At 42.7% G+C, this 23,628-nt stretch overlaps 3 protein-coding genes across 3 annotated transcripts in view; all 3 read right to left on the bottom strand.

Annotated features, from left to right (window-relative positions):
- Positions 1-29: 29 nt before the first annotated feature.
- kpna4 (karyopherin alpha 4 (importin alpha 3)) lies at positions 30-9,694 on the bottom strand. Its single transcript, XM_053873096.1, has 17 exons — positions 9,311-9,694; positions 7,170-7,214; positions 7,005-7,088; positions 6,166-6,195; positions 5,986-6,038; positions 4,144-4,239; positions 3,888-3,973; positions 3,609-3,695; positions 3,351-3,520; positions 3,181-3,225; positions 2,935-3,066; positions 2,650-2,778; positions 2,041-2,145; positions 1,870-1,941; positions 1,301-1,463; positions 1,140-1,231; positions 30-1,039 (listed from the first exon to the last, which is right to left on the bottom strand). Exons 1-17 carry the CDS (start codon positions 9,377-9,379, stop codon positions 944-946), a joined length of 1,554 nt encoding a protein of 517 aa, XP_053729071.1. The 5' UTR covers positions 9,380-9,694; the 3' UTR covers positions 30-943.
- Positions 9,695-10,522: 828 nt separating this feature from the next.
- Positions 10,523-11,835, bottom strand: LOC128763456 (ADP-ribosylation factor-like protein 14). Its single transcript, XM_053872237.1, has 2 exons — positions 11,521-11,835; positions 10,523-10,819 (listed from the first exon to the last, which is right to left on the bottom strand). Exons 1-2 carry the CDS (start codon positions 11,833-11,835, stop codon positions 10,523-10,525), a joined length of 612 nt encoding a protein of 203 aa, XP_053728212.1.
- A 525-nt stretch (positions 11,836-12,360) lies between these two features.
- Positions 12,361-23,628, bottom strand: part of ppm1lb (protein phosphatase, Mg2+/Mn2+ dependent, 1Lb) — a 40,666-nt gene continuing 29,398 nt past the window's right edge. Inside the window, exons 2-4 of the mRNA XM_053873237.1 lie at positions 21,049-21,259; positions 14,617-14,778; positions 12,361-13,798 (exon numbers count right to left, since the gene is read on the bottom strand). Coding sequence (XP_053729212.1) covers positions 13,458-13,798; positions 14,617-14,778; positions 21,049-21,259 — 714 coding nt within the window. The 3' untranslated portion in view covers positions 12,361-13,457. The remainder of the gene's footprint in view (positions 13,799-14,616; positions 14,779-21,048; positions 21,260-23,628) is intronic.

Genomic DNA, 23,628 nt, shown 5'->3' with positions numbered 1-23,628 from the left:
TGAAAACAAAATAGAATCCTTACGATGACTTGTTTTTTTTTTTTCCATATCCAAAGTTCTTCCTTTCAGGGATTTGTGGATCCGCCTCTTTTCAAAGGCGGACTTTCGCTCTTGCAACCTTTCCTAAACTCATCGTTGCGTTTTTTTTTCTTCTCCTCGCTTCTCTCCAGATGTTTCTGTTTCCCGCCTCTGCATGCGCTTCTCATCCAGTCTCTCACGCAGCCAAGCACACACAACTCAATCGTCCAACTCTCTTGCACACACCACCGGACTCCTGGCCACGCCCACTGGGGGGGAGAGGGTGGGGCCCTGTCGGGGCGTCTTGTCGGAGGAGATGAACCTGGCTCCTCAGCGCTGAGTCCAGACATTCATACACAATGGGTCCATTCACACGTCTGATAGCGTGGCCGATTGGGGAGGAGGCGCGTGGAGGGTGGCGCCCCCTGTCGTCGGAGGACCGCAGGATTGCGATGGTTGGTGGTTCATCTCAGTTCGATAATTGAAGTTCGATGCATTGTCTTGTTCGGTGAGATTACTGGATCAGTCATTTTGGGGCGTCCTTGGTTCTCCTCGTGAGTTTGTATCGTCGTCGTCGTCGTCGTTTGAGTCCATTTTCGGAAGAAAGCAGCTCCAACATCAGAAGTTACGTCGGCACGTCTTTCAACGATGTAGATGTTTTGCTAGTTTTGCAACATGTAGCCACTCATTCTCACTCGCACCCACTCGCCAACTCAAACTTCATTTGGGCCGGTTCCCCTGGAATGCCAAATGAAATCCACACATTTCTCTCTCAGATTAGATGCAGCCATGGATCCCACGAGCCAAGCACAATGGATCAAATTTATCACACTCTCGCTCTCGCTCTCTCTCGCTCTCCTAATTTGTTTTATGTTGAACAGAGTGCTGCATCGTGAACAAAACTCCAGTGTACCCCAGATGCCGACTAGAACTGGAATCCCTCAGCTGGCACGTTGGCTGAGTTGAAGTTGTAGGTTCCACCCTGGATGGCGTCTGGGACCAGGTTGGTGTCTTCATCGATCTGGAACACACACACGCAGACTCAGAACAGGACTCAGAACGGATCTTCATGCTGCAGCAACAAGCAAGACCCCCAGACAGACCCAGATGAAAGAACTCACGTCGGATGAGAAGAACTGGTCGATGATTTCATAAGCCAGTTTGTAGATGTCTTCGTTTTCATGATTCTGCAGCTGCTCCACCTTCTCCAAACCTGGCAGGAGAACGTCCACATGTGAACAAGCGGCAGTCGAAGGTCACGATGCCACACCACGATTCTCACCTCCGCACTCTTCGATCAGGTTAGCAATGGCCTCCGCTTCGTCGTCAGCCATTTTGAGGATGTTGCTGAGGCCATCGAGGACCACCTGCACCACTTGGGCGTCCTTCACGGTCAGCAGGTTGCAGAAGGGAGGGATGACCTGCTTCTCGATCAGATGTGCCACCTGACAGAAACAAGATCCTTTCAGTGTGGTGAGCAGCGGCCTGGCAGAAACCCACACAACCCTGATGTATGCCAAACTGGAAGTCACTCAGCGAGTCGGGCCAAATCCACACCCCCCACTTGTTGGTTCACATACTTGAGAGACAGCGTAGTGACATTGACGGTGAAAGACCAGGATCACAAAACAGGTCTTGGTGAGCACAATAAATAAATAAGACCAACTTAGATCCACATGACTCAACTGAAATGTCAGGTCGTCTTTATCATGGTTGTTAATCCCCAGAAGGTGCTGACATCAGGAACAACCAAACCAAAAAGACCACGTGCTGCTTGCAAGTAAGGGAAACTAATATTTTGCCAAGTGATGTACATAGGCTGTCAAATTACCATGATGTATTCATGTTTACCTGGTCTTTTCTTCCACTTATTGTGAGATTGCTGATGGCCCAGGCAGCTTCTTTTTGAGTTCCAAAGTCGCCCTTAAAAGAATGAATTTTTAGCAAAAAAAAAAAAAAACTGTGGCTGATCCATGAAAGATATATATTTTTATATATAGGAAATGAAAAGGTTGAAGACACCTTATCAAGCAGGTGAATGATCATAGGAACCAGTTTTGCATCGATGACAGCCTGAACCTGTTGCTGGTTTCCAGCTGTGATGTTTGACAGGAACCACACTGCCTCCTGTAGGACAGACAGAGCAAAGGCATTAAAGGCAAAGGGAGGAGGCAACAAGAGTTCCAATATTGATTTCTGTCCAGATCAGAACCCAGAGATCCAGAGGATGGACCTCTGGTCGAGACCGAGCGCTGTGGGTGGGGTGAGAGTTCAATTGAGGCTCTAATCATTAACCAGGTCACAGAACGGCCTCTTTTTAGTGACCGGTCTCAGATGCACTTCATTATCAGCAGAGATATTGTCAGGACTCTAACCACCAACCCAGGATCAGTCACTCACATTCATACAGGCTGACTAAATTCTTGTACCATCTTTAACCACCTTTGAGGTCCTCTTCTTCGTCGTCGTTGTCGGGATCTTCATCGCGAATGTTCTCCAAGAGTGCGCTACACTAACAGCATTCACACCACGTTCACACGAGCACAGGGCCTCTGCTTTCATCACTTCCAGACAACGTGACAGGAGATAATCTCGACTGCACAGGAGGGACAGCCTTTCAGGTACAATCACCTTGTTTATTTTCTCCTTGGGGTGCGTGAGCAGAGCAGGGAAGTGATTGAGAGCGTCGCAGTTGAGGACCACCTGTGTCTGCTCATCTGTGCCAGTCACAATGTTCCCCACAGCCCTCAAGGCAGCAGTCTGCAAGCAGAGAAGTCCAAACAAAACCCAAACTTGTCACCATGTGTCCGCTTGCCTAGAAATCTGCTTTAATGTTAACATTTAGCCCAGCGACTCACAGACAGCAATTTATGGGACTTCCAGTCCAACAGTTGTAAATTTAATCATTTTCTGTACCTGAACTTTGACCTCCTGGTGACTTAATAGAGGAACCAGGTGTGGGACAATGTGGGAGTCAATGACCATTTGGATCTGCTCGTTTCCAGCGTCAGTCAGGTAGGAGAGCGCCCACACTGTGTCTACCAAGATCTGCAGGCAGAAGACAAGATGAACACAGTTCAGATGCTTGTTATTGTACAGCACCAAAGCTAATTCATTTCAGAAATATGAGTCAGGTGTGTCACACTGGACCTAAATACTTACACTGACGTCAGTGTGGTGGATCAGCACACAGAGAGCTGGTAGGATCTGGATTTGAGAGGGAAAACATCCCATTAAGACACATAACGCGAGGACTCAGTCAAGTACACAGAAGGATTGACACAGCTGTCTTTCCTCTGTGTTTCTCAAAAAGTTTGTGTACATCTACACACCTCAAGGATGGTCTCCATGGGAGGTGGCGGGTCCTTGTGACGGCAGAGATTGACCATTACCCACGTGACATTGCGGAGGAAGGTGATGGGAATGGAGGGACTGATGAATGTGAGCAGAGGCGTGACGACACCAAGGCTGATGACGTAATCTCTGCATTGAGGACCATCACCTGGAGAAAGATGTGGGTGAGCATTTTGGGGGTTTGGTCTTGACTAGGGTCAACCAGTGTTTTTAGTAACCAACAAACAAAATCTCACCAATGATGTTTCCCAAAGCCCACACAGCCTGCTCACACACGTTCTGATGAGGAGAGTGTAGAAGCTTCATGAACAGAGGAACAGCGTCTGGAGAGAAAACATCAGGTCAGTACAATACTGCATCAAAGCAGTGACGCCTCATAATGGAATGGAATATGTTTCTTATTGAAAAGGAAAAAAAGAATCACTAAAACTGAATTAAAATGCATATGTGTGGGAACAATTGGAAACAAGGACATTTTAACTGAATATGAACAGTGAGCTACAGGGACTACTTACTGGACTGCACCACAGCTTGAGTCTGCTCTGAGGTGCCAGATGCAATGTTGGTTAGAGCCCACGCTGCCTCAAACTGAAGAGAAGGGCTGAGGAACAATTGGACATGAACAATGTTTAATCCCAGGAAACATTTGAAGATTGACTGGTTTTATATTAAGGCCAGAAAAAAGTAAACATAAGAAGGGAAACATGCTGGAGATCATCACCATTGACCCAAAAGGATTAACTTCTTGAAACCAAGGAGCAGCTTTCTTACTTGTCTTCTCTGTCCAGGCAGTGAACCAGAATGGGAAGAATTCCAGACTTTATCAGGTCATCAATGGGAGGGTTACGGTCGCTGGACAAAAGCTTCCTGAAAAATCCAAAAATAAATGCATGAATTCTTCTTCTTAACCTACAAAAACACAACAGCCACTAGTAATGTGTGATATAGACCTGCTGAGCATTTGAGAATTAGGTGAGGTGAGTTAAGCAGCAGGCCAATTCAGCCATTCTTCACTTATTGCTAGCTTTTCAGTCATGTATGCTAAATCTGCCTTTTGGTCCAGTGTAGACGACCAGACGACCGTGACATTTCAGCAATGTGCAATATATAATTAAATTCAAAACAAAATGTTTTGAATTTGAACCCACTCATGAACAATGTACAGGCTTCTAACTGACTGGTTAGGGTTAGAAGAGAGATGCTGAATTAAATGACTAATATCCAACTACATTCAATGTCTTTAAGTCCAGGATGACCGTCGATCACACAGATGGTGTTATTCCAGTGTCTACAATTCTGCCCATTCTCTCGTTTCCAAGGTGAAACTCGGGCAAATGAAGCTTTTGCCACACTACACGTGCCATTGGTCTCACATTTCCAACCAAATGATTTAATATACATAGGTCATGAAAACAGCCTGCACTTTTTTTTTAATGACATATTTGAGAATCAACTTTTTCAACTCTAATGTAAAGAACTTTATTAACCCCTTGGGAAGAAGCATCTCTCTTGTAAAGTCAGATTTTTGTCAGTCTTTCTCAGAAGTACCTCCACCCCCCAGACCTGTTGGCTGTATGCAGGCACTCATACTCTGGCCGTGGTTTTGCTTAGCGTTAAAACGACATGTTTTTTCTGCGGTTAAAGTTTCCCTTCAGGGCAGAATTTACAGTGTATCCACAGACTTTTACTTTTAATGTTATTATTCTCTACACTAAGTGTGTTGTGCAATATGTGGCTTTTTATACTTTATGTACATCTTGCCGAGTCAAATCTCCCCAGTGTGCAAAGAATAATCTATTCACAAACTGCTGGGTTCCTGTTCATGAATCACACACTGCTTCCTGTCAACAAATGCAAGCGGCCTTTTACACAGTTGAGCAACCCATCAGTGAACTGCAAAGGAATTTGAATCACAACGACAACATGGTATGGGACGCGCTACACAACTCCAGGATTACATAACACTTGTTCAGCAAGAATTTCTGAAGAAACTATTGTGCTATTTTAGAAAACTAGTTTTCATTTAAAATGATTCATGTTTACAAAACCTGTGAAAGCCAATCACTATGGAATCTGACAAAACAACGGTAGATATAAATCTGAGGACAATTATCACAAAGCTGTGTTCAAAGGGAAGAGTGCTATAAAGAGGAGGTTTAGCCATATAATATGAAGAAACAACTCTCGTTATTGATGTAGCATTCGCTTGGCCAGCCTTAAGGATAAACAGTAGCCTGCCAGTCACACTCAGTCATCTGCGCTTTTGTCTTTCACTAAACTATTGCAGGTTGGGAATTCTACATAAAGCACCTACCTTTTCTTTTTTGCCATTCCTGACATTCATCATTTTTTCAATGACGCATAATAAAGGAGGAATTACTCTTTTCACTCGAATTAACAGATAATGTTAAAAATAAGAGTCATGACATTATGATGTTTCATATTGTGCAACACCACATATGCCATCGTAAATCTGCTCCTTTGAGGTGTTCTGGTCAGCAGTCAGTGACTCAGCCAAAATAAACCTGTGAATCTGATACCGTTTAAACAGATCCACTGAGTCACATCCACTCGAACAGCTCACGCATTTAGTGCATTTTTTCCAGTTCTCACCTGGCTGCCTGGACTGCACTTAGCTGGATGCCCTGGTTATCACTGGTGGCATTCTGAAACAGCCACAGATGAAAGCAGATGTTAATAATATCCTCAGCACTAAAGACATTCAATTATAAAGGTTTGTAGTTTGTAATTCATTAGCCTGTGGTGAAGTTGGCGAAGGACGGTCTCACTTACTTGAACTATTGCTTCAAGGGAGGTGTTTTGCTGAGGAAGAAAATAATTGAAAAGCAGTTAAAGAAATATTCACACTGTTCACATGTAATCGTCTCACCAGTACAATAAGCTATGCAGAAAGATCGATCTTCTCTTAAGACTTGGATAAAATTCATTCATAATTCCCAATTTTCTGTTTCAATTCCACCCTAATTTTCCTCCTACTGCAAAAATCCTTTGGAAATACAGCACAACACTTGGCCAACTGAAATGAATGCACATGCACAATGCACTTTAAGGTGGAACGGCTAAAGCTGTCTTATGTTGAGCTGATAGAAGATGGGTAGCAAGGCCATCTATTCTGGTGCAAAGTCACTAAAATTCACGATCAAGAATGCACCCTTCTGTATCGAACACATCACCAGTGGTGTTTCTCCATTAAAATGTCCACTCAGCAGTTTGAGAATTTAATCACAGTAACTGCCCTCTGGTATATCGAGAGCCCAGTAGCATTGGACTATTTAGCAGTAAATCACCGGTGACATGCAGCTCTGACTCACAACAGTAAAACATCAGAGGTTCCAGTGGACGGGCATTCATCATGGATTTCATCGCATCAGACCAACAGCATTTCAGAAAAGACTAGTGACATTCCATGATTCCCATGTTGTGCAGAAATCCATTACATTCTGATCCCAGACACTCGCTCTCAAGAGAGCTTAAGGCCCTGTATTTTCAACAGTAATGTGGACAAGAAGGTGCACTAGAGAGCCAAAATAAGAATTACAGCAAACAAGCGAGTGCATCTCGATTAAAGTTTATTTGATGGCCAGTGAATGTATAGTTTATAGGTAGCTCACCGATCTGAAATCTCCCTCGTCGTCCTCACAAATATCCTCATGAGGTACATTTCTCCTCTTCAAAAGGTGCTCGTCTCTTTTGTTCTGCAGGAGAGAACAGACAAGGTGGTGTAAGAGTAGCTGCGAAATCACCGATAATGGTAAATGGCATCATATTTAACTCACCTTTCTGAGCTCAACCACCACTTCAGTCCTCTGTCTTCGCATAGTCTACAGGAGAGACAGAAATGCAGTGTTATAAAACTTGTTGATCTGATCTGTTATGAGGATCTAGTTATTCACAGTCTCAGATGAACATGAGGCTGAAACAGCAGCACCCAAACAGTTGATTATGCAACAAGCTTTGGTTGCAGAGACACACTTGAAGCTAAAAATCCATTGGAATATTGCATCATCAAACGTTAAGTATCAACTTAAAAAGGCCATAAACGATCAGGGGAAGAAAAATAAACTACTTGAAAAATAACACGTATAGCTTGAGCACAATTAGACAAAAATAAATTAAAAGTAAAAGTTGGCACTGGAAGCCAGTCTTTTCTAACTTCATTATGGTCAGTTCATGCATCACATACAAATAAACATTCCACATTCTTCTTGTAAATAAAGTTACAGAAGTGTGGGCTGTAATGTTGAATTCTGGAAATAATTTGAGGAACATAAATTATCACGAGGAATTTCTTGGCTGCTTAAGTTGTCCCAATCAATAACAACTATCTACACCACTTCGTTTGAACGTTCTCATTCTTCAAGTACTGAAAAATGTGTACGACAGTTTTAAACAACTTCAAGATTCTTGCAACACATTAGCATAATTAAGGCCTTTGTTTTCAAAAGAACATTTACAATGATTCGTTTTTGGTAGGCAGATACCTACCATCTCCCTACACTTATTAATTGTCCATGATCTGATTGAAAAGAGTTTTTGGTCTTCTCAAAACATTCTCTCCAACACAACATAAGCAAAGTTCTAGAGGGTGACACTTGGGGAAAAAAAAAAACTACAAAAGCTGCGACAAAGGGAAGGAGCACACAAACAAACATGAACCACGCAGTCCAACATACTTCTTGACTTTTATAATGACCGTGAATCACGACCAGTGAATTGTCAGAGGCACAACTGTACACACTGTTTCTAGTTCCCTCTGCGCAAACATAATCCAGATAAAAGTTAAATTAAGACATTAAGGATGCATAAATTGTCCAAGCACCTTGAATGAATGTGGCGACATAATAGTCATCCATTTCAGGGACTAATCTTGCTGCCGATTTCAGTTATTTCACATTACGTGTATATATATATATATATATATATATATATATATATATATATATATATATATATATATATATATATATATATATATAATACACAAATATTTAAGGCAGTGATTGGATTATATCTTTTACTTTGTGTGGTTCGCTATGAAGGCCGATGGTATACTGTAGCTACAAGTCACTGGAGCTAACGTTTCCTGGTAACCATGCTTGTTTACCGACCGCTAATATTGATATGGTTAGAGAATTTCAGCGAGATTTTAGACTTGTCTTGTCTACCAGTGGACAGGTGGTAAGACAATTAATCTTGTGTTTTCATCATGATATGTGTATATACATTTTAATATGGGAGGAAAGAGCAGAAACCGAGAGTGTGGAGTTGAACCAGAGATCGAACGCAAGCAGGCGTGTAGGTCATGTGACGGCGTTCGATATCATTACTCAAGATTAGCTCATTTAGAGATTATGTAACGACACGTATGAACATTTTGAAAAGCAACAGTAGAGTTTAAAACACGCAAAGCAGAGCCATGCTCGTTATTTCCGCCATTGTTTTTGGTGGTAAAGACGGGGGATGGGTGGAACTGCAGCCGCTCGCCTGCACAGGGATACACGGTACCGACATGGGCTGCCGAAGTACGAAGCAACGAAACCACCCAATCTGTTGGTGTTTCACATAACAAAACCGGTAGTCGGCAGGGAACTCGTTACGGGCGTCTCTATTTGCCAAACTCATGGTTTACGGAGCCCAAGCGTTTTGCGGGCCTAGCTAGCATCATGCTAGCGCAGAGCGGAGGCGTACAAGCCGGACTAGCTTTTCCGACAAGCGCAACGTGGTCCACCAGGACGGAGAATCCACTGGCAAACACAACAACCCAACAGAATGTACAAGTGTTTCTTCATTATTGGCGTTTAGTGGGCCTTCTGAGGGCTGAAAATTAGAAACGACGTCACAGAAGTGCCAGGAGGCGAAGCTGGCCGCGAGCTGAGGCTCGGCGCCGACGCAGAACACACCAGGGGGAACTCTTTACCTCTAAATCACGGCCCTTGTTCTTGAAATTCTTCAGCCGCTGGTTGTCCAGTTTCTCGTTGTCGGCCATGTTAGCGGTTGTGGTGATAATAGTCGTCGTATTCGGTCTTGAGAGCTACTCTTCCTTCCTTCGTCGGTTCCCGATTCTCGGCCTCTACGTTAGCGGACTATTTTTTGCTGCCGTGCCCGCGGTGCATGCTGGGAATGCCGGTGGTGGAGGAGGGCAGCCTCACAGTGACGGAGAGGAAGGGTGGGGAAATCCCCCCTGAGATCGGGATGCTTCAACACACGCTGTCATGAGGCGAACCCAAGCTGACTTTTAATGCAGTCACGTTAGCACCACTGATCTGTACTGCGTGTCTGAGGTGAGATTTTGTGCAACTACAATGACACTCGGGCAAAAATGCCAAATCTTTTAATGGCGCTCACCGTGCGATGATTAAACAAAGACACCAAAGTCAGTAGAGCCTCCATCTCTGACTCACACCACAGTCGGATTTGAATGACCTTTTTGATGTAAGCAGACAAAAGGCTTATTCACCTTACTGTAGTTCTTACAGTGGAATCCCCATCTCCAACATGCTCTCTCCAGCCATTCTTCATTCCACGCCTCGCTTCTTCACTTGTGCTTCATCCATCTGATATACTTGTTTCTGATCTTTGAAGACCAGATCTTTCACGTTTCCTTCAATGAATTGATGTCTCACAAGTGTTTGACTCTGTATATGAGTCCACCCCAAAGTCGATAGTGTTATAGTGAACTTCAGCATTCACTTTATCCTTACTGTGCCAGACATCATTCACATGTATTGATCAAGTTTGCAGCCCTTATTATGCAAAATGTATCCACCCAACACAGAAACAAAAATGATAAACCTAATGGTCATTATTATTGAACAGGGTGAAAAATATAAAGTGACAGGTGTATTAGTATCAACACAAGCACAAGCAACTAGGTAGAAAGAGAACAATGTTCACACTCATATGTACTTTACATGAGGCAACATCGACCTGGTTTGAACCTCAGCACAACAAGCCGTCCTCATATAAGTCAGGAGCTGACGCATGAAACACGTGCTGCTAGTTGCTACTGCTCCTACCAGTGAAGCTTAAATGATCCACTGCTCCATATCATGATTGAGCTGTCGACACAGCCTGACCACGTTGTTCTCAAGCAAGCATATCTCAGTTGAATGTTTTTCATTCTCCTCCATCATCTGTTACACAGGAGTTCTCTGATACCGAAGCTCTTTGACTTCATCTTCACCTTTATGTCCTCCTGGGTCTGCTTCAGAGGGGTCTTCATCAGGTAGACTATCCTCCTGAATCCCTCCTCCAGGCCGGCACCGGTTAAAGCCGAGCAGGGTTGGATGAACCAGGCTCTGCCCTCGCATACTCTCCCCAAGTCCAGCCTCCTGCAGAGCTGCTGTGGACTCAGAGCTCCAGGAAGGTCCTGCTTGTTGGAGAGCACCACCAGAGGGACTCCTCGAAGGGTCTCATATCTCAGCACCTGGGGTAGATCAAAATAGGAAATTATTAATGTTTAGGGGATTTTTTTTGTGTGTGTTGCTGAGTATTAAGTTGAGAGCCAGTTTAAAGATGATTCCTGGGCCGTTTTTCATTCAAGCTAATAAACATTGCAATATTTTCTTATGTTGTAAAAAAAAATAAATCATTTTATCTATTATTTCGTGGCTAATGGCAACTAATTATCAAAGTAAGGTACAAAAAATGTACATTTAAATAAAGATATTTAAAGTTACTAAGTAAGAAAGTCAACATTTAACTTATAAAATATACGTTATTGAATCATTGTATCATCACATATATATATATATAAAAAGAAAATAGAATTGGAGTGTTACAGTCAGGATATATACAGAATAAGTTACAGTTTTGTTCCACTTTATTTATGAATGAATGAACTGATTCTTCATTGACCCAGCACCACTAAAACCCCATTCGGAGTAAGAACAGATTGAAGAACTGAAATGACACAACTGTTTCTGTCACGTGACGTTAACATACTTAAATATAGTTTCATTTAAACAATCAGTTAGAACCACAGTGAGTGACGGTGAGAACAATCTTTGGGATGATCTGTTTATAACTCAAGACTCATGAATGATAAATGTTATTAATAATTTATTCCACTAACACAGAAGCCTAGCTATGAACTGTAAACACTCTTTCGGTTCAGAAGAACTTTACCCGATGAAGCTCCTTTCTGGCCTCATCCAGCCTCTTCAGATCCGAACTGTCCACCACAAACATCAGCCCAGCGGTATCAGCATAGTGATGCTTCCAATGGGGCCTCATCTTCCTCTGGCCCCCCACGTCCCACACGGTGAGCCCTGGACTGCTCCGGTCTGTGTCCAGCGTCTCCACGTTGAAGCCCACCGTCGGGACCGTGGCCACGCTCTCGTTGTATTTCAGCTTGTACAGCAGCGTGGTCTTCCCCGCGTCGTCCAGACCCAACATGAGGACCTGGGCTTGCTTCCGAGTCCTGGAAATGACAACACCCATGACTGGATTCCGAGCCGCCGTCTTCCTGTTGTGTAAACCAATGCAGCCCTGGGCTTTATGTCCACACAGACTTAAAGACCCCTCCCCTCTGTTATGACAAGATTCCAGTTGTGTATGTGCAGCTTTCAGTAAAGCTATTCATATCAGAGCTATTAATACCAGGAGTGACGGTGCAACCAGGAGGAGAGGCATGGAACTCTCCAGTTACCAGTCAGTGACATCACAGCGGCTCCTCTCAGAACCAAGACAGCACCACTGACATGAGCTTCTGCAGGGACCTCACTCAGGGAAACTTTGTTCACTGGACTTTTCTGAGACAACAAGATGGAGGAGGAAGACGGATCATGAAGCCAAGCGCTGCGAATATCTCTCCAGGGGTTTATTAATAAACCCAGCCTCCCATACTATTTACAGACGGCAGCAACACTGCAGAACATTAAAACATGCTCGGTCTGGTCCTAGGATCAAACCAGGTTTAAGTGCACATGATATGAAGAGGAAAAAAAAAACACGTTGAGAATGTATGTTAATATATTCATTTACAATTTTAATGTTTCCACTTTAATTTACATTTGTGTGTGTGTTTTTAATAAAGTTACCAAAACAAGTACAAATGGCACATACACATCCGCTCATCTAAGATTTGAACACGTGATATGATGAAGTTAAACAATCCAGACATCGGTGGTGTTCGAGGAGCAAGAGGAGGAACAGGAGCAGGAGGAGGAGCAGGAGGAACAGGAGAAGGAGCAGGAGGAGGAGGGGACAGGTGAGGTGAACACTGAGATGTTCGGCAGATGAAGTGATGATCAAGAAATTAAGGCAATCAGAACAGACGTTGTTTAAAGAATCACTGTGAGAGAACTGCTGAGTCAGCTGAATATTACAGAAGAGAGGTCATCATTGAGGTTGAAAATGACAGTCAAATTCATTTTTTTTTAAATTGGTGACCGAAGACACATTCCTAATGAGCAACATTCTAGCGTGAACATTTTTAAGATAGAGATTTACTGCAACGATCTCTAGTTACAACAGGTGACACAGTAACACACACATCCAGATTCGACAACATGATGAACATCCAAAAAAACAACAACATGATGTCGACCTTGTTATTGCTACACAATCTGAACATTTTTTTTCTTTGAGGATTGTAAATACAGTATATTACTGAAATGATAAATGACCCTTTAGAGTGTGTGCTGCCACGGCCGCAGCCCTGGTGGACCACGACCCCCATCTGACCCATCAGAGCAGGGCCTCACCTGCTCTCTTCAATCCCTCACTTCACCATGATAAAAAAAAATAAAAGTATAAAAATATCGCTTGCATTCTTGTCGATTAAAGAGAAGTGAATCTGGACTGTTGTCGAATCATTTTACAAAGTGAATTGGCCACAAGTTGATCGCAGCACACACACACACACATACCAAAAAAACAGAACAAAGCTTAATCCATGTAATTGCATAACCCAGCTGGCTGTACAGTGTCGGAACACAGTCGAAATGAAGCGTTTACATCATTAAAATGGATGAGTTAGAATCCGTCAGGGGCCAATTTGGCTACATTTAAAACACATTCCTAAACATGACACAGACACTGCATGGGAGGCCGAGAGCCGACTACTGCTCGCTGGCTTTGCCTTTAAACTTCACCACCATGACAGTGATGTTGTCGGGACAGCCGCGGTAGAAGGACTGGAGGACGATGCTCTTGGCTCCGAAATGAGGCTCTTCCAGTCGCTCCCTGATGAAGCGCACCGCCTCCTCGTTGCTGAAGGTGTCCCACAGCCCGTCCGACGCCAGGATCATGAACTCCGGCTGCAGCTTGTTCAGGTCAAAGGACATGATGTCGGGATCTGGGATGACCACGTTCAGGTTCTTCAGGGGGTAGTCGCCGAGAGAGCGGGACATGGCCAGGATGCCCTGAACACGCCAGGAGCCGTTGAAACTGATGAAGCCTCCTGAAACGTGCAGGAAGGACAACATCCACTTCAAATTCTTAAATACACAAAGATAGCAAAAGAATTGTGTGGAGGACGCACAGCAGTGAAAATGAAGTCAAAACACCATTTAAAAGTGCCATCACTGTTTGCTCATACAACACAGTTATCGGGGCTAAAATACTTAAAACAGATGAGCAGATTAGGAGGAGGTTCGGCTTCTTGTCACATTAACATTCTCTAAATAACAATGATCTACTTTTTGTAAGTACTAAATGTACTTTTTGGAAAAATGTAGACAACTATAGATTAATATATCCCGCCTGTTGACTCCAATTTAAGGGGCTGCAGCCCAGGTATTTGGAACAAGAGGTGGGGGACACCCTGGACTGGTCACACATGGACAGACAACCACTCACATCGATGGTGAATTTAGAATCAACCTCCATTACACTCATAAGATGAGAAACCTCGGCCGCAGTGAAACATTATAGTCGAATCTGAATCACCACTAGGTGGCGATGAGTCACTGTCTTGACCCCGATTTGTCTCTCAACAGATCGCAGTCAAATTCAGTTCTCGGACAATGAACCAGCAATTCATTGTAAGTGCTTTTGAAATCGCGCTATTTCCGATTATTCTGCTTTAAAAAAAAAGTATTTATTATTTAAGCTTATACATTTTGATAAGTAGGAATTCAGATGCTTCCATTTAGAAATGTAGGTGAATGTATGCCAACAATGATGTAGGTTGCCACTGATAAATGAATAAGAAAGGAAAAATAATGATAGAATAGAACTATGAAAGTTATCCAGATATGGTCCTGAGAGTTCTCTCACCAGCTTTCTTGATCCTTTTGCGCTCCTTCAGCTGGTATGGTTTGTGGTCGTGGGATAGAGGGATGGCGTTGCCATCTTTATCGCAGAGAACTCCACGCGAGTCTCCAACGTTCGCGACGGTCAGTTCCTTGTCAGACAGCAAGGCCACCAGACACGTCGTTCCTAAGGAAGGGACAGATGAAGGATGGAGGGAGACAAAATAAAACTGGTTTATTTTAACCGTTCCACACAAAACATCTTCAGTGTTATCATGATCTCACCATATGTATTAAATAATGTATTAAAGTGTATTAAAGTGTTAAAAACTACACTTGTTCAAGTCTTTCTCTTAGAGCAAAATAAAATGCACAGCACTTTAATGTAAGTATGGAACAGAATTTCGATCCTTTATGAGAAGGCCAAAGTTCTGCATGGACAAACCAAGCTACTTTGCCATCTGCTCTGCAGAGACAAAAGAGAGGAGGTGGAGTGGAAAAGGGGGAAATGAAAAAGAGAGTGCGAGAGAGTTTGGACCACCAGGACACAGAGAGAAGAAGCAGCGACTTGTGTTGGCGTGTAAAAAAGCAGCAGGTGTTCTGAACAGACTCGACTTTAAAAGACCCACGACTACTACTCCCAACTCCCGTCCTCTAAAGAGGACAATCCAAAAGACTTGGAAGAAGCAGACAGCAAGAGACTTCAAGTCTCATGATCATACGATTCCTTAATCCCGCTGCCTGTAGCAGCGGCGCTGTCCAGCTAATTATCCTTATCTCGTTCCCATGGCGATCAGATAATGGACCAGGGTACCTCGCCGGTGCATTCCTGTCCAATTAGCCCAGCTATGGCGAGCACACGCTCAGCGTTCCCTGGAAGGATGGCACAATGGCCCCCGTGCACCCAGGCCTCATGCCAATTACCCGGTCAGGAATGTTTTGGTCGCTCCGGCAACATTCACGTCTCAGCGAGTTGCACCGCTCGGTTAGCGTTTGTAAAGTGACTCATTCACATCCACATCATTTTAAAGTTGGCACTGATGACAGAGAGATGTACATCACCCCCAACCATTCAGGTCAAGCCTGGTGGGGCGGCCATACTGACGCCGTGGTCAGACCGGGTCCTCCTGGACCGCTCCACAAAACAGAACCAAGGACCAACCAACGATTGTCTGTGAGTGAGCAGGAATCCATTTCCTCTCTGACTCCTATACACAAATAACAAAGAGGAAGAGTTGAGGTGGGTTATAACTTGGTGACAAGTGTCACACCAGACGGAAAAATAAGAGTATGTCACACCCTTTCTGTAAATGAAAGCATTAGTTAAGTCAGATAAACAAGGTTCATTCTACTCTAAATAAGAATTTTATTCACCACGTCAAATATTGATATTCTGTGTGAAGAGTGAATCATAGCGGTAACATATTATTCATTATTATTATTATTTAGAATAAACTACAAAAGAATAAACTTAGTTAAAGAATAAACGTACTTTTTAAATCAATACCGACACATTAATCAAGTTGAATTTCGAAGTGGAAATAGCTCAGTTTCAAACATATTTATTTTTAATATATGACTCTTATTCACATTTATCTTTCAGTTTTGTTCTTTGGTTGTGGTGTTCAAGAATTCAATTTAAAAATTCACATATTTAGAGGTAAAATGACTCAAAAACTAAAAAAGCACTCAGAGAGCGCAGACCTCCACCTAACCACCCTTTTATACCCATATTGTGATTTCTTCCACCGACTTTTTATTGCTTCATAGTTCATTTACTTCACACTTTGTATTATCTATATAACATGAGATACAATTTCCCCCACCGTGGTACTAATAAATCTAATCTAACATTTAAGCACATGAAATACCAGTGGAGTAATGAGCTCAAAATGACAGCAGGTGGCAGTAGTGCTAAAGAACTCACTGGCACAACACATAAAGCAGGGTTGAAGAAGAAAGTGCTACAGATCTCTCCACACAGTATGACTGGTAGATATATTTATACCCACAAAATATTTCATCTCAACTGCTCTATATCTCTCAGTTGTCTTTGCGATGAAACTGTTTTCAGGAAACAGTAACAATGTGCCAACCTGTCAGCGCCGACTGGCATCCTACACCTGGAAGGAATCGGACACGTCCTCCAAGACAAACGGCAGGATTTTGACAGGATATATGGACAGTTCATCTTCTTTACAGCGCAGAGAAAATGACAGCGCATCTGATGTCTGTATTAAGTTCAGAGGTGAGGAGGTTGGTGAAGATGATTTTCTCTTCAAGTGTGAAGTATTTGACTCCTGTTCCCTCGAGAGTAAACCTGACAGATCAGACCATCATTTGTGACGGTGCTTTCATTTTTCATCACTCCAACAACACATGAACCAAGAACTATTTTAGTTTTAAAATCTTGCAAAGAGCACCTGGCACCAGGAGGCCGGCTGTTACAGTTTCAGCAGGATAAAATAAATTAAAAAAAAAGATAAACTGGTTCAATAACTTCTAAAAGCTATTGGGCATTCCATTAAGCGTCCTTATCTTCTTTCATGTGCTGCTGTTGGCTGATAAACACTGGGATGAAAGAGCAAGAGGATAAATCTGATACGCCGCCGTCTTGGGGACGGGAACTGAATTACGAATGTATCTCAATTCTGACCCTCTTTTTCTCTCCTTGTCAGTTTAATTTAAGCCTCAATTACAGCAGCAAGCAGCAACTATAAATGATCTGATGCTTATATCCGATACAGCAAGCACCACCATTATCTGGTCACATGACCTCCCTTCACGGTGGTCAAATACCTGAACGTCTAGACAACACTGGGGCGTGTTAGTTATGACAAAGGAATTAAAGTTAATCTTTAAATCGGGGGCTGTTTTGGGTCCAAATGAAGGATTATGTAGTGAGAGGAAAACCTTGCAGAACTTGGTTATTGGCAGGAACGGAACCATTTCTTCATGCCGAAACTTGGCAAAAAAGTTACAGGATAATAGAACAGAATATCCATGTTAAAAAAAAGTCTTTAAGATAGTCAGTTGAGGAGAAAGAAAGGCAAAATGGGCTAAAAGCAGGAACAAAAACTTCATGGTTTTATTCCTGCACACGATGATTATGTTAAAAAAAATCAAGATATTTTGATTAAAAAAAAAAAAAAATCTATATATATATTTCAAGAAGAATTAATTTGTAACACAGATCACATTACTGATCATAAAGGCCATCTAAAAACAACAACATTGTTGTGTTAGTGATTTAAAAATAATGAAAAAAATTAAGTTAAATTAGTTGTTGTCTTAATGCACGGAGAACATCGCAAGAGACTCTGGAACAAAAGCACAATTACACTTTATGTATTCACTAATACTTAATTGAATGTTCTGAAAATATAGAAATATATATTTTTTTAAAGTTTATACTTGTTTAAACTCATTTAAAAAGACAGCACAGGAAAACTGCATTTCAAAACTGATCTAATTGAGCCGAGACAGAGAGGAACGTGCCCTCGCCGCTGCTCAGTGACCAGACAGATATGAAGTGCAGGGAAATAAAAATGATTAAAAGTCCATCCACATCGAGGAGGCGGTCAGTTGTCACAGCAGACCAGCTGCTGCAATAATTGCATTATGACTTTTGAAGGATCTCTATGCGTCACATGACTCGCCAGACTCGAGAGAGTTGCTTAATTTGACCGACTCAATGGCCCTTCAGTAATAACGGCTCCCACATGAACTTCAATAGGAGTCACATGTGGGAAGTGGGCTGTTCTCTGCTCAGACTCGCACTGTTCATATGGACTATGGCCTGATTCTCAGCTCTCCTTTGCCTATAAGCATAAATATCATGTGATTCTAAGACTCAGCATTCAGGTGAGCTTTATAACACTGAGGCGGTTTTGTTCAAGACTTGGTCGTAAACTTCCAGAATTGTCAATATTAATCACACTAGTGGGGAGGAAGGTGCAAATGTCACGGCATGAATGGTGCTGGATCACGACTTGAAAACGTTTGTCTATGAAGAAACTCAAATGAATCTTTGATAGCGACATGGCAGTGACACAATGGTGCATCACATTCATGAAACTCCAGAGGCGTTGCCTTAAAGCCGAGCTTTTAACTCCACAATGAAATGGAATCAATATTCGACATTAGTTTACATTGACTTACGTGGGTTCACTCTAAAAGCGCTAAAGAGTAAATCCATGTCTAGCAAAACTGACTCACAGCTACACAGTGTCACCAAAAAAAAAGGTTTTTACACAGCTACATAAAGAAGATGAAACAGCATGAACTGAGGGAGGAATGCATGAGATCCTCAAACATTTAAGAGGCACGAACTCACTCAGAAGATGTGAAACAACGCCACCTACCCTTTCATCGCAAATCAAATCCCTTTTATACTCATTTTCAAACTCAATAAGCGGTGTCTGATCCTCTGATCCAAACTTGTTTTCCACGACGGCTGCAGCTGACGACTGTTTTGACTTTCTCACTGATAAGTCGAGAAAGTCAGAATGTGAAACTCAGCCAACACGTCTCGATCGTAATACTGTGCATAGTATTTATATTTATTTGATTATTTTTTGCCACTTCAGGTCTGGGGCTCCGTAAGCATGAGCTTCACTTAACTCTGTCGAGCACTGAACATTCCACCAATATGCTAATGACAAGCAGACACAGCGCAAACCCCACCCCTTCCCACTCCCCGCCCTCCACGCTAAAACGGTGCCACCTTGAAGAGAACTCGGAAGACAAACATCGGCAATGAAAAAAGGAATATTGACTGAAAAAAATATAAATATTTTTATTTTTAAGCCATTCCAGTTTTCTTTCTCAATACAAAAATGTTTCAGCCAATATTCCTTTTCCATTATGATGGTTGTACAAGCAGTTATCTGCTTCAGATGGTTTCAAGCTTCCGGATAAAAATATGCGCGTCAAATCCTATTGGGGGCGAGTTCACCGCAGAGATGATGATGATAAACAGCCTCACGACAGAATGCAAACTGGTCCTGACTCCTAATTCACAAGCACATTTTGTTAATAATCCAAAATATGCAGCGAGCAAACAGAAAGTGCTTGTGCCAAAGTCAGCCAGGTGGTAAATGCCAGCCAACACAATCCTCTGCCTGGTTTTGCAGGAAAGATTCTGCCCTGCTTCTCAACCAAAGTTTCTCTGAAGATAGCGTCACAACTAAATAATAATTCAACCCTATTAGGCTGTTTAATTATTTGTTCATGAATGTCTCTTAAATATCCCCAAATCACCACAAATGCTTCAGAACACTCCATATTTCACCTCAGATTATTGTTACTCCTTTATGTACTAATAATTCAGGTTCCTAATCCCACTCTGCAGCAATGACCTTATCAGTAAAAATGTCCTCCTCCTGCACAAGTCCCTCCTCAGACCGCTCTCCTTCCTCTTTACATCCATCACTCCCTCTCTTGCGTCACCCCTCCTTCCCTCCCTCCCACCTCCATAGATAATTACTACAAGCCTTGTGAAGATCGGCTTGTATTTAAACAGCTGAATAAGCAAGAGCCTGCGGCTGCTGAAACTCACTGTTCACCAACTGTTAAGGGAGACAGGAGGAGCGTTTATGGTTCGTGAGAAGCTTTTAATCTTAAGAGGAGCCGTCAACGTCAGAGAGGCAGGTTTGCTGTTGGCCTCGCTCACAGTTGAGGGGTGTGTGCAACACACACACAGATCACTGAATGAAACCAAAGCTACACGGTTGATATTCTTCAAATCTTTCACGATATTTCCTCAGCAACAGTCCATCGCCTTTACATCTCTATTTTAGATGTGCAGTAGTTCAAATCGATTTCATAGCATTTCATTTTAAGAATCTTAGTCTCGTGTCCCCATAAGAAGGCAGCATGATAGCTCTTCGACTGCAACATAGCTTTCAAATATATTTGAAGTTTCAAAACATCATTTCACAAGCCCCTATAGCTGGTGGTCAGCTCCCCTCTGATCCCCTGACAGGTAACCAACACCATTTCCAAGGGAAACCTTGGCGAGCATGTGAAAGAAGCTGCATGTATTTGCAGTCACCACACAAAGCTGGTCACCGACGGTGAGAGAAGCACTTTAGGAAATGAACAACTGGGAAGGAAACAATCCAGGTTCAAGTTTTTAGCATAGCAACTGACACATTAGCATTTGCAGGTCACCGAGGGACATTGAAAGCTGCTTCTAGGAGAATAATTTTGATCTATTATTAATTCTTCTGGTGGCAGGACGGGAGAGTAAGAAGCTTCATAAAAGAAAACATGAATATTTAAACAATGATGTTGTTCATTTCAAATGGTCTCACATATTAAAACTGTATGTTCTTCTAACCCCGTGGGTGTTTGAGATGTGAGGCGGAATGATAAACTCCATGTTTCCCCCGCATCACACGCCCGGAGCAAATGTGTTGCTCCGACACTTTGAATAACACATCCACTGACAAACCTGCTTCATTGTAGGTGGCAGACAGCTTCTCCAGCATTTCTCTGTCCAAATTCAAGATCTGCTGCTCCAGGATGGACGGATAGCTCGGGCCGCCGCGCTCCTTTTTCTCATCCTTGTCTTTTTCTCTGTCTCGCTCTTTCTCCCGTTCGTAGGTCAGAAGCTGCTGGCGAAGCGCCTCGGGCAGGTGGGCCTTTGCAAAGTCAGCAGCCGCCTGGAAACGGAGATGAGAGAGAGGCCGAGGAGGAATTAGATGACTGCAGGGTAAAAAGAGACACCTCTTTGGCCCTTAATAAAGTTGTTTTTTGAACTATATTGGGCTACAGGATTTTTCAGCCCTGGCTGTGGACTGAAAATGGCGAACTGGGTTCAAACACCGAGTACCTACATATGATACCATATATTGATAAACACTATAACTAAATTAAAAAGTGTGGGCACACATTATCACCTAGGGACAATCCAGAGTGACCAATAGTTTGGAGATTTTTGGACCATGGGAGGAAACCAGAGTTCCAGCAGAGAGCTCAAGCAAGCACCAGGAGAACATGGCAACTCTGCACAGAAAGTTGTTCAAGCTATGAACTGGAGTTGAACCTACAACCTTCTTGGGAAACTGCAGCACGAACCACTAATCCACCGCACTGCCACTAAAGGAGGACACTACTTATATAGTCATTTTAAACAAAAAACACATTCTAAAACTGCTATTAATGATCATTTTTCTGTCTCCTATCCCGCTACATTGACTTTACTTTGTCCCCATTTGATAAACACCAAAAGGCAGTGCGTCAAACAACAACTCCCTCATGCCACATTCCAGTGCTGCCTCAACCAAAACCATGTTGTATCCTGGTGTTTAAACTAAGAGGTTTCTGATGGGTGAAGTTCATATAGGAAGCAGATATTTTAGCAACTCATTTTATTACGTTGCAGAGCCCCATGATAATTAAGAGACTACACTAAAAGCCGAGCAGAAGAGGAAAAAATATGGAGAGAAGTTCCGTCCCTGAGGGAAATTTATGAATCACAAGTCTGAAGAAACTTGGACAATAAATATGCGCATAATCCACCAGGCATAGAAAGGAGAAAGAACAGAAAGAGAAAGGAAAGGCGAGCAAAAAGAGGACGTTCTTTTCATTGCAGTAGAAGTGTTGTTATGTCAGCAAAAATAAAATATGAATAGATAAATAAGAGCCAAGTAATGATAGTTTTTCTTCACCTAAAATTCAATAGTAAAGGGACATAATTGGATGAAAATTTGATCTTTAATTCATACTCTGACAACACAATAATTTGACATACAAATCACGTCATTTTAAAAACATCGCCTAAAAAAGTCAAATTATTCTGAATTCAAATGAACAAGAAGGGTGAAGACTGTTCCTCACGACAGCAAACTGGGAGCAGGAAATGTCGAAACAAAGGGAATAACAGTTCCAATAAGTGCAACTAATAAATAATAGAAATTATAAATTGTTGAAATGATTATGAGTTAATGCAGTTCTCATGCATATTTCAGCATTTCCAGCACACTTTCTACGCTTCCATGGTGAGGTGAATTGACTTTCTGTCATGTCCACCGCATGTGGAGTGAAGAACCCCCCGCCCAGACAAACCTTCACCCCTGTGGCCATCACGCATCAGCAGAATGGATCAAGTTCGGAGGTCAACTGTGGTCAACCAGGAAGTCTTTCTCCCCCTGCAACTCCAGACCAATTACTAAGCAATTGAATTGACTTCCTGTCAATCCATAGCCCCACAAAGAAAGCCAGAGTTCTCTCTCACTTGGAGACCAGAAGCATGCGCTGGAGTGAAGGAAGAGGGTGAAAGTGCTGCAGGATATCAGCACCAAGTAAAGAAACTTCGAAAAATGAGGCTAAAAGCAGCTGCGAACTGTGAAGGTCACTTCTGATGCAGTTTCCATGGGACCAACAGACAGGACAGAGAAGCAACACGCAGTAAGGCCAGGTAAGAATTAAAAATAACCTGAGAACAAGGTCAACAAACGCACGACTGATCAGTCTTGGACATGAAAAAGAATTTTGATACCCCACAGGGGTGCAACCCCCCCGCAAACATGCATTTATATACCATTGAAATTCACTTACAAACAATGGAGGCATTTTGGTTAATCTCCTCCAAGAGCCGTCGCCCCAAAAGGGAGGTGCTGTCCTTACACAGTAATTAGTCATTGTTGAGTGGAACGCCACTTCGGTTTGTCCTTCACACTTCACTGGCAACAGCAGCATGTATTTCACCACCGTGAAGTACACAAACAAACACACACATGTATCCCAGTGGGCCGGCCATCACTCCGCTCCCCACTGCTCAGATCTTCGCGGCCAAGCGGGATGCAGGGCTCCAAAATGTATGAGCTTTTTTGGAAGTGAAAAAGGAGTCATTTGGTTTCCCCCCGGAAGACTAGAACAGGGTACCCTTTTATTATTTTGGAACAAGTCAAAAGAAAAAGGGAACACGGGAGCACAGGGGCATTTATTTTAAGATGAGAAAGAGCCGTGCTAGAATGTAGCTGAACAAATCGACACAGTTGAGCACCGTTAACGGCTTAGTGAACTGATT

The sequence above is a fragment of the Synchiropus splendidus genome, chromosome 8 (genome assembly GCF_027744825.2).
Source record: "Synchiropus splendidus isolate RoL2022-P1 chromosome 8, RoL_Sspl_1.0, whole genome shotgun sequence".
Lineage (NCBI taxonomy): Eukaryota > Metazoa > Chordata > Actinopteri > Syngnathiformes > Callionymidae > Synchiropus > Synchiropus splendidus.
Note: the sequence above shows the minus strand (reverse complement) of the source record. Positions and strands in the feature narration are given on the sequence as shown.